Source organism: Pseudorasbora parva, chromosome 10, assembly GCF_024679245.1.
Source record: "Pseudorasbora parva isolate DD20220531a chromosome 10, ASM2467924v1, whole genome shotgun sequence".
Lineage (NCBI taxonomy): Eukaryota > Metazoa > Chordata > Actinopteri > Cypriniformes > Gobionidae > Pseudorasbora > Pseudorasbora parva.
In genome coordinates, this window is record NC_090181.1 from 7265295 (window position 1) to 7276954 (window position 11660).

Consider the following 11660-nt stretch of genomic DNA (forward strand, 5'->3'; position numbering starts at 1 on the left):
ATGCTTAGGTAGGTGGTACGTGTGAAAGTAACATCCACATGGATGGCAGGACCCAAGGTTTCCCAGCAGAACATTGCCAAAAGCATCACACTGCCTCCGCCGGCTTGCCCTCTTCTCATAGTGCATCCTGGTGCCATGTGTTCCCCAGGTAAGCAACGAGCACACACACACCCGGCCATCCACATGATGTAAAAGAAAATGTGATTCATCAGACCAAGCCACCTTCTTCCATTGCTCCATGGCCAGTTCGGATGCTCACGTGCCACTGTTGGCACTCTCAGCGGTGGACTGGGGTCAGCATGGTCACCCTGACTGGTCTGCGTATGGAGCTCCATACACAACAAACTGAGCTGCACTGTGTATTCTGACACCTTTCTATCAGAACCAGCATTAACTTCTTGAGCAATTTGAGCTTCAGTAGCTCGTCTGTTTGATCGGACCACACGGGCCAGCCTTCGCTCCACACATGAATCAATGAGCCTTGGCCGGTTCTCCACTGTTCCTCCCTTGGAGCACTTTTGATAGACACTGACCACTGCAGACCGGGAACTCCCCACAAGAGCTGCAGTTTGGGAGATGCTCTGATCCAGTCCTCTTATATTATTAGTACTTTAAAAATATAGCAAGAAATAAGCAGACAAAAATTATGTGAAAATAATTTATTTAAATGATTACAAACATAGCATACATTTCACTGCAAAAAATAAAGTTGCCCTAATAAAGTTTTCTAATCAAACCATAACATACATAACCAACATCAACATAACATTGTCACTAAAAATCCTGAAAAAAAGCTAAAAAGCTGTGATGCTTGAAAAAATGATGGTGTTGTTTCAAATTGAGCAGTAATTTCATAAAAATTGTATAATAATATTAACATCTAAATGCATACTTGTATTGTGAAATGTCATAACACAATATAACAAAGTACAATATTCAGTTTCCTGCTTTTAAATCAGCTTTACTGTCAATTTGATTTTTGCTTTACAAACTAAAATCGTTCTCTGTGGTAATTGACAGCATCTGTGGCTTAAAGTTTAACTTACGTTAAACCAAGAACATTCCATCAAGATGTACGGTATACGCAAATAAGGTTCAGACTGCAAACCTTTAAACCACGTGTAGAGTCACAGACGAAGTGTTATTAAATATAAATCCACTGGATATTAAAGCTGTGTTAAGTGTCTAGGGTGCATAATCCCTGATCCATTAGCAAACTACATGCTCATAAACGTATGCAATACCATATATTTAATGGTGAGTAAGAAGAAATGCTGTAAACATGGCAGATTTACGAGCATATAGATCCATGTGTGTTTGCTGTAGTTGTTTGGAAAGGAATACATTTGTATTCCTAACACTTACACACACCAACACACCAAATGGCTCTTTAGCCGATTAATCTGTCTGTGAAATTGGACAGATTGCTCTTTTATGTAAGAAGAACAATATCTAAAATCTCCTTTCCCCACCTGTCAAATATAGGTTATATTTAGTAACTATAAGTACATTTGTCATTGTGGACTTTTAGAAAATAAACAACGTTTGAAATATTTACAGTATTCTCTTTCTGGTTTGCCCACCTGTCCAACAATGGATATACATGCACCGAGTAATATATTTCTGTCACAAATGTCATTTCCACCACACCGTGTCTCAAATTGTGTTTGAAAATGGTAGAAATTCCATTTTAAGCCTTTTTGGCATAAAATGTCCTAAAATTTTAGGTATCTAAAATACAATTAAATAATATTTTAATAAATTGTGCATTTCAAGTGATCACATGTAATATATCATATGAAACATGATTTTTATTGACACTGTTGTCTCCTTGGTTACCAAGTATGCTAACATTTGATACAACTTTATGAGGGGCACCATTTGTTATTGGTAGTGGAAATTATGCCACACAAGTGTAATATGATTTGTAATTTGTACATTTATCAAAAGTATATTCACATAAATATTGAAATGTTTATGGTTATGTTACTCTGTTTATATATTTTTTAATATACTGAGAATTGTATGAGCATTATCTAATGGGACATAGGGGAGAAATTCATGGTGAACGGTTTCGATACACACACACACACACACACACACACACACACACACACACATTATCATTATATATATATATATATATATATATATATATATATATATATATATATATATATATATATATATATATATATATATATATATATTCAAATAGAAATCAGTTATTTTAAATTAAAATACTATTTCACAATATTCGTTTTTTGCAGCCTTGGTGAGCATATGCGACTACTTTTTAAATCATTAAAAACAGCATGACATTAAAAAGACCCAACGTCATAAATGAGATAATCCATATAGCACTTCCCTTCAAAATACTGCATTGACGTACCTCAGATTAAAAATTAAAAATAAAAACTCTTTCCCAAAGCCTCTTGGTCTAACCCTCTCATATCTATTCCTCCCTCCCTCTCTGATTCTTTTTCCACACTGTCCAATACACCAGCTGATGTCACTATTGACAGATACATCATTCCACGTCGCTGAATGACTGGAGGACATCATCACAGACGTTGCCTGATTGAGTGCATCTATAGGATTATTGGACAGTGTACATGCTACTATTTTAACTTCATTGATGTTTTTTTACCACACCTCCTCGTCTCCCACTTCCTGTTTAAGAGTCAGCTATGTTCTCCTCGTCCAAGTCCTCCCTACTCTCATCCTGGACCTCCATGGAGCAAGCAGACTCGGACGTTTTGGATATCAGCACTAAAGTGCAACTGCATGGGGTTCTGTGGAAGAGACCTTTCGGGAGGCCCTCGGCCAAGTGGTCCCGCAGGTATGCACAATCTCTAACAAAAAGATACATAAAGACTCTTATTACAAGATAATTTTAGTGATCTTATTTTCATTATGTTTTCCTATCCCTGCACAGAGATACACTGTGTTTGTGGTTCTGGTCATGTTATGAAATGTATGTTATAATGAGGCATAAGAAGAAGCTACATTGGTATTTTTGCAGTGTAGTAAACATTTTAGTTTAAGCAAATTATATTTTTAGTTTGATGCCTAGTTATAGAGCACTTTAAAAGCTTTGCAGCTAAGCTGATATCGAGTAACCCATCATTAAAATGCTTACTGGACTGAGATGCTTTAAAGCTGAGTAAGTCAGATCTATGAGGGCGCTGTGTGCCGCCGCTGGGTCTGTGTACTGCGTACATTAGGACTTATAAAGATCAATTCCAGGAAAGATCAATCCCTGTCAAATTAATGCATTAGTTATGGTCTTTATGAATTTGTGAAAGAAGCAATAGGGAGTTTTCAACTAGTGCTTACCTATTTTAAAGGAGGAAATGTGTTTATGTGCGTCGCGTTAGCTGCGAGATGATTATTGAACTCCTTGTTCCATCGTTGCCGTTTGTGCTTTCATAACAGATTCTTCATCATCAAGGATAGCTTTCTGTTGTACTATGCAGAGAACGAGAAAAAAAGCTTTGAGACCAATAGATACTTCAACATTCACCCCAAGGTACGCCGGCATTGCACATTATTTTTATGAATATGCATTTTTTTCTAATTAAATATTAATTCATACATATTTAATTATATATAAAGCACACAAGTAAAAGAGTTGTTGTTCAGCTGTTGGATGATTGCTTACTTTTAAAAAGTTTTCTAACAGAGCAAAATATGTCCAATTTGTCTTGTTCTAATTAGTGCAGTGAAAACGATTAATCACATCCCAAATTAAAGTTTGTGTTTACATATACGTGTACTGTGCATATTGTTATGTATATATGAATGTAAATTATGTAAACACAATATTTTATTTAGGATGTGATTAATCTATTTGACAGCACTAATTATAAAAACATGTTTGTTTGTTTTTGACAGCACTAGTTAATAATATATTTACTTTACTATATGCATGATATGTATAACTACTTTAAACATTTCCTCCATGTTAGGGGGTGATTCCATTGGGTGGATGCATTGTGGAGCCAAGAGAAGATCAGAGCATGCCGTTTGCCATGGTCATCAACCACGAGGACTTCACTGTAAAAGCATTTTTCTCGTTTGTATTTCACATTTTTACCCTGACATGTGCTGGTCTGTGTTTTTATTTATTTTTTAGTGCACATGGAAATGTACTTAAAGCACCACTATATGCTATTTTAAAGGTTCCTAATGCAGTTTTGGAGGTCTCCTACAGTAGGTTTGCATGCATCCAAGGTCAAAAAACGTTTTCTGATATAGCATCCAATGCACACATGTCATCGTAGGGATGGGCGATACCACTTATTTTGTTTTCGATACGATACCGATACTTTCAAGGCCAGTATCACCGATATCGATACCGATACGATACTTTTAAACTTATTTTTTTTAATTATTAAATATATTAAATTATTTAAATGACTAAGAGTAAAAATACCCACTTAACATATTTGAAAGGTATTTTACCATTCAATATGCCTTAATTGCAACTTATTAGATCCTACTATTTTAACACATGCATAACATGTTTAGTTGTAGTGAAATTAACCATGGAAATCTACAAATTCTAGCCTATTTGAACTACGGCTACTGTAGTAAAAAAAAAAAAAATGGTTCTGTTTCACAAGGGACTGCCAGTGACTGAACATTGCACCCATAAAATGCAACCTTTTTATTCTGATAGTGATTTATATTAGTATTACTTACACCATAGAACATGATCAATTTCAACTTTTAACATTACATTTAAAGATTGTGATTGCACTATGTAGGCTACAATTTCTATTTGTTTATTGTGAAATAACTCAAACTATTATGTTTTTCTGTCTTTTGATGAGCATTATTCTGGGCTGTGTGTTCAAAAGCATCTATGGTTTCCAGAGCTGCCAACTCTCACGCATTGGCCGTGAGACACACGCATTTGATTGGTTTCACACGCTCACACGCCACACCCCTTATTTCTCACGCTGAAGTGTCAACCCTGTCGGTCAAATGCCTGAAAGATAAGTTTATCTATAGATCTACCTGATGAGCAACTCTTAATCAGAGCCGGTCGCCTAGGGCCCCGCCTTATCTTGGGAGGCCCCGTCGAGAGCGCATTAATGCAGCGCGAAAGTACATTAATGTAGTGCGCGAGCGCGAATCTCTCTGCTCGCGCGCGGAATATAATGCGCGAGCGCAAATTTCTCTCTTCTCGCGCGCGGAATGTAATGTGCCGAGAGCGAATCTCCCTGCTCGTACGCGAGAACTCTGCGTGCGCTCTCAGATACGCTGCACTTGGAAGATTTTTCTCTGGGCTCACTCAGAGAATATGCCTGCACTTAAAACGTGTCCAGTGCAATCGCGAATCTCTGTGTGTGTTGGAGAGAGATGCACGCAAAAAGAACTATACCAAACTAAGCTACTGATTTTAGTTGGTCTGAATCATGGGCGGCCAACTAAAATGGTCTAAATCAATTCCATTTGTTGCCTTCAGTAAATTAAATAGCTCAGTTTTTTTCTGCCTGTATTGGGCCTTTCCCAGTAGCCTTCAATAAATTAACGTGTCTGCAAAAATGATTCATAAAACATAAATATCAGTTAACCAGATTTACTTTCTTCACTGACGAAAATTGTCCTTGACATGGTTTTTAAGCTATTGTTATCAAATTTTTTTGGTCTTCAGAACATATTAAAATGCACATATGTAGATCATAGAAATCAAAATTTTCTCGGGGGTGCATGCCCCCGAACCCCCCTAACTAACTCACATTTGGAATCTCAGTGATTATAAAACCGTGCCTTTATTATGATTGAGGGATGTAGGTCCTATACAGAATAAGGCCTTAATATTTGATTTATAAGTAGCAATAAACAGCCAATATCCTAATATAGAATTGGACCCTAAACTAAAGTTTTACCATTTTTGTCATACCCTCACTGGATCCGTCATTACTAAGTTACGCCACTGTCTCTATAGTGCTTTAAAATTGTGTGTGTCTATAGGATGTATACAAACCGCCATATAGATGCAAAAAACAAACAAACAATAGTACCCCATTTAAATGCAGATGCATATATAGAGAGAGCTATTATTATTATTTATTTGTTTATTTATTTTTTGCAATTTTTGCTTTGTACGGCAACATTTTGGTTGGCACCACCAAATCTCACTCTAAGTTTTTTTGAAAAGTTGGCAGCTCTGGGTTTCTTATGATAGTTTTGGGAAACGCAGTTCTGTTTGAATAGTGTCATCAGTGAAAGAAGGCTCTCTCTGTGATTGATTGGTTCTGTCTTGTAGTGTTTGCATGCATTCAGATCATGGTTAAGATGAGCAGGAAAATAGTCCTTTACTACACAATTAACATAGTTTATTTGTATTGTATGCATTAAATAATCTTTTTAAATAAACAAAATTACTGGTAAAAAAAAAAAAAAAAAAAAAAAAAAACCTTAGTATCAATATTTTTATTTGCGTATCGATACTTTCGATGCTTCATATCGATACGCCCATCCCGAGAAAACTGTTTTCTCCCCGTAGCGTTAGTCTGGTTTGACACGCAACTTGATTCTAGCGAACTGGTGCATTTGCGTACGTCATCATAAACGTGCACGGCGCATGATAGAAAACAGAACGCGAAGACAGTGGTTTGCCATTCATTTGCTTCCCTGTGGCACGATATGCTCGAATACACTGCAGGCTCGTTCTCGCTCATATATAAGGTAAATAATCAAGACACTATTATCCCTTACCTTACATGTGTTATTTAAATAAATACATCGTAATCGGCTAAAAAAGCGTGCACAAGGTTACTTCCCGAACGACCGAGTCCGTGTTGCTTTCTGGTTCGGTAGGCCTGTTACCTCGTGCGCTTCCAGGTCGGCGTGACAGCTTTCACCCATAGGTATACATATCTATGGATTTCACATTACCAATTTTTTCATGCGGACCGTGCAATAAACGGCCACTGTAAAAACCAAGAGGCAATTGGTTTTTGGCAAACCAACACGGAAGTGAGTACTAATCATCGATTGGCCGCTAGGGATAGGCTCCAAAAGGGAGTAAAATCATGCCCAACTTTACATCAGAAAAAAATGTTTCTAGTCTTGTACAAAATGTGTTTTTGGTCTATACATCTAATTTTGCCCTTTATGACAACTGAGGGGGTGATTTTTATTTGTATTTTTTATAACCCCTCCATTTATATTAAGGAACTGTATGTAAGAAATGTATTTCAATTAATCATAAAATGGCGCTATGTCACTAGACATTAAAAAAATCACATTCATTTCCAGTGTAAGTAATACATTATAGTACTTTTTGCTGTAACGCAGTAGCTAGTGTAAGGCATTACTAATACATTTTCAGTAATATTTTACAATAATACATTTATTTTTCAATAACGCTTGCGTTACTACACATTATTTCATTAATCTCCCTCAATCTGGTGTAGGCTACATTTGTACTGTGTGACATCCAGTGAAGGCACTGATTTTACCAAGGGGGTAATCTAGCACTCGGAACGCATACCACCCATAGGGGCGGCCATTGCTTACCAAGCCATCACCTGTTGTGAGCATCCCATTGACTCCCATTCCTTTTTGTGTCACTTTGACAGTGAATAACTTTACATCTGAAGCGTTTAAAGACTCAATTTGTCCAATGTTTATTTCTAAAGAAACACAACAATGTTTAAAAGGCTCTATTACCTATCTTACACTATTGCCCCGTAGAAGCTGTTTTTGTTTTTAAAAAAAAATAGGCTAACGATTGCGTCATAACCAACGCGACTGTCGCACAGTAGAGAAATTGATATACATGAGGAGATGCTCAGAAGCAATCTTTTACTGTCTATGAGACAGCCATGGGGATGTGGAGACATAAAGTCCAATAAAGTCAAGGAAGAAAAATGGGGAGAATCCGATAGTGAGCGAATTTTCGATTTTTCAATTTTCGCCTCTGAAGTCTATGGGGTCGCTATGTTCATTTCTTTTACTGTCTATGGATTATGGATTTAACAGGAGTGCAGCATGCATGATTTCAGCCTCTGTGTTCGCGCTGGCCAGTGGGAAAGCAGCTAAAGAAGGTTTAAAGGCTCTGTCGTTTCAAAGAATAGCACAACGGCAAGCGTGTCGAAGAACTATACACAAGATAGATGGAAGAAGAACGGATAATGACAAAAATGTAGGCTAATAGTCAAATACAAATGCAGTCAAATGCAACCTTTGTCTAAAACCGAAATAACTATCGACATCGCAAAATTATAGCTCTAGAAAAAAAAGAAAGAAAAAAACTACTAAAAAAACTTGTGCATGATGTTTTTGTATTGCGAACATCTTGAATTCAAAGAGAATAAAATAATGACAATAATAAGAAAAGAACAAATGCGCGCCATCTTGTCATAACATTAGAGTTTACACACAGTTCTGTATCTATGAACAACAGACCTAAGATATTCCCAGATATTGCCAGATAATCACTTTACCTCATACTTATAACTGATTTGGATAGTTTGTGATTCTGTCTGTCATGTTTTCTTGCATTGTCTTGAGCATTCACTTTCCCAATGATATGCTCTATTGTTAGCGTGGATAGCCCACAGTCATTATGCTTCATCATATCACCTTCTACTGGATGTAAAATGCTCTGTGGTAGCCTACTTTTGTCATTTTAGAATGTTAAGAGCTACTTCTGTAGTTATTTTGGTGAAAGTAACTCAAAAGTAATACAGGAGTAATGTAACGCATTACAATTCTGAGATAGTATATTGTAATTTAAATAATTACTTTTAAATAGCAGTAATAAGTAATCTATAATGTATTACAGTTTGGAAGTAATTTGCACAACACTGTTAATTTCAAATACTTATATCACTGACAACAGTAGTCCGGCCAGGATATTGTCATTTAAAAGTTGTTGTTGCAGCCCTCAACTGATGTTGATGTTGACATGTTGTGTTTTGGCCTGAAGCTCCACCCTCCACCTATCGACCAATCACAAAGCCAGTAGTGTGTCCGCATCCGTGTTGCCAGCTCTGCTCTAGTTACCACAGCTGTAGTTACAAACGTAATACAAAACGTTAGTACAAACACATAATTAAGAGTGTGGCCACTTGAGTGACAGGTGGATTGTCAATATTGTCAAGCTAGGCAGGCATGGTTTCTTTCAGCAACTAGGCCCCTCAGCTCCACACACTTCCCGCATCTTTGCCCATTTTCAGTTATCCGGGATGGCAAACTATGGGTGATGTCAGAGGGACACTACGTCCATATTTTTTTACACAAGTCCAGGTGGCTGGATGCAGTATAGGTCATAAACCATCTCCATGAAATGTAATGGATTAAAGTTCTTTAAATAAGTTTGGTTTTTAGTTAGTTATTTGACAGCTTTCAATCTTAACGGGAACTCCTGCACAGACTCGAGAACCAAGATGTCAGCGCCATTTGAACACTGGCGGCTTCACTTACTTCAGTGGAAGAGAGTGAAGGTGGGTCATCCATCTTTTTTTACAGTCTATGGCAAGAGTCTACGCTGCTCTGATTAGTCAGACGGTGTTGTGATTGGTGTGTTGTGATTGACCCGTGTGTTGTGATTGGTCTAATGCTTACAGCATGTCGGAAACGAAACACACATTACCATACTTGAATTTCATCTCCGGATCAGTTTTTGAATTGATTTGACAGCGGTATTTGGACATTGAGGTTTTTTACATCCGCTCTCTTGTCTAAGAAGTGGCATTTAAATCAGCACTACCTTCAACTGAGATACTCTAAAAGCTACATATATACAGTATGTGGATGAAGTGTCAACTGTAGTGCTTTGAGGTGAAAGTCGGCTTGAAACGTAAGTTACGGTATTTTGTTCTTTTCTATTGTGACATATATTAAAGTGAAATCCCTTCTTGATTAGGAAAAAACTTAGGGTGGCATTTGATTTTGGTTGTGATTTGCTATTGGTCAATCTTATGTCTCACCCTCGTGCCAGTAAACACGCTATCAGAGAAGAGAAGAGAAGAGATGATGCTGAAAGTTGATTTGATTCAAGATTATGAAGACACATCAATTTAAAAAAAATATGATATACACGGATAAATGGTTTATAATTCCATGTAAAAATAAGACTTTTCTAATTTTATTTCATGATGACTTTATGGACATCAGTCACACGCTGAATTGTTGTATTGTAATCTCCTTGTCTTCATCAGAAATTCTTTAGCCACATCTCGCAAAATTACAGTATGTTCTTTGTTTTATGTTTTTTTTTTTTTTTTTTACCATGGAATTAAAAAAAAAAATCACTTTAAATAATGTGACTAAACAGAATATCTGGTCATGCCACTGAGTCTTCCTCAAATAAATAAATAAACCATCTTGTTATCTTTCTCCTTACCCTGTTCAGGGAAACATAGTCCTGGCTGCTGAATCGGAGTCAGAGCAGAGTCAGTGGGTGGAGATGCTACAAGAGTCTGGAAAAGTGTGAGTGACAGCTAACAACATCTCTGTGAACAGATTTCAAATTAAAGCCAGTTTCAAATTTAAGATAAAAAAAATGATATGAGTGTAAAATATTTAACACGTATGTAATTTCCATCCCTTTTGAAAATAACCCCAGGGCATTTGAGCCCTTAGATGAAATAGATTATGACGTTTGTTTAAATTCTGTGAAAGCACTTGGAAGAATGCTCAGCTGGGAGAGGCTATGATCGAGAGTCTTGAAGCTCAGGGGTTACAGCTGGCTAAGGAAAAGCAGGAATACCTGGGTATGGCCATGCCTTCTCTCTTTCATATTTATTTATTCCTTTTTTCTTTAAATGGCAAATTCACAATACTTGTTCATAAAGGTGTAATACATTAATGTATGTCTTTTTATTTGATTTTATTTTTAGATAAGCTCATGGAGGAGACTGAGGAACTGTGCTTGCAAAGAGAACAGAAGGCGGTTAGTTCACCATTTATGATACATTTAGACCCACAAATGTTTAGTTGTCCAGTTCTTACTATGTAATGTTATGTGTTTGTTGGCAGATCAGTTTAGATTTGCAGTCCATGCATGTAAAGTGACTGATGGTTAAATATGTCTGTGTGTGTCTGTGTTTTGTAGGAGCTGGAGAGACTGAATCAATTACTGGAAGAAGAAAAGCAGAAGTTTGAGGAAGTGGTTCAAGAGCTGAGAGTAGAACAAGAGCAAATTAAACTGTAAGACACCCCACCCCTTTTCAAATCACATTTACATAGTTTTAAAAAACACTGTCTCACTCACTCACTTACACACACACACACACACACACACTCACTCACTCACTCACTCACTCACTCACTCACTCACTCACTCACTCACTCACTCACTCACTCACTCACTCACTCTCACTCACTCACTCACTCACTCACTCACTCACTCACTGTCTCACTCACTCACTCACTGTCTCACTCACTCACTCACTGTCTCACTCACTCACTCACTGTCTCACTCACTCACTCACTGTCTCACTCACTCACTTACACTCACTCACTCACTCACTCACACTCACTCACTCACTGTCTCACTCACTCACTCACTGTCTCACTCACTCACTCACTGTCTCACTCACTCACTCACTGTCTCACTCACTCACTCACTGTCTCACTCACTCACTCACTGTCTCACTCACTCACTCACTCACTCACTCACTCACTCACTCACT

General features: G+C 37.2%; 1 protein-coding gene across 2 annotated transcripts in view; it reads left to right on the forward strand.

The window, feature by feature from the left end:
* Positions 1–2588: 2588 nt before the first annotated feature.
* The window catches only part of plekhd1 (pleckstrin homology domain containing, family D (with coiled-coil domains) member 1), a 22427-nt gene continuing 13355 nt past the window's right edge, over positions 2589–11660 (forward strand). Inside the window, exons 1-7 of one of the 2 annotated variants that reach the window (XM_067454974.1) lie at positions 2589–2842; positions 3439–3532; positions 3972–4061; positions 10379–10455; positions 10648–10739; positions 10866–10918; positions 11081–11175. In XM_067454974.1, the coding sequence (XP_067311075.1) occupies positions 2691–2842; positions 3439–3532; positions 3972–4061; positions 10379–10455; positions 10648–10739; positions 10866–10918; positions 11081–11175 (653 nt within the window). In that variant the 5' untranslated portion in view covers positions 2589–2690. Of the gene's footprint in view, positions 2843–3438; positions 3533–3971; positions 4062–6602; positions 6703–10378; positions 10456–10647; positions 10740–10865; positions 10919–11080; positions 11176–11660 lie in introns of those variants that run through there. The other variant, XM_067454975.1, reaches the window with a different exon arrangement.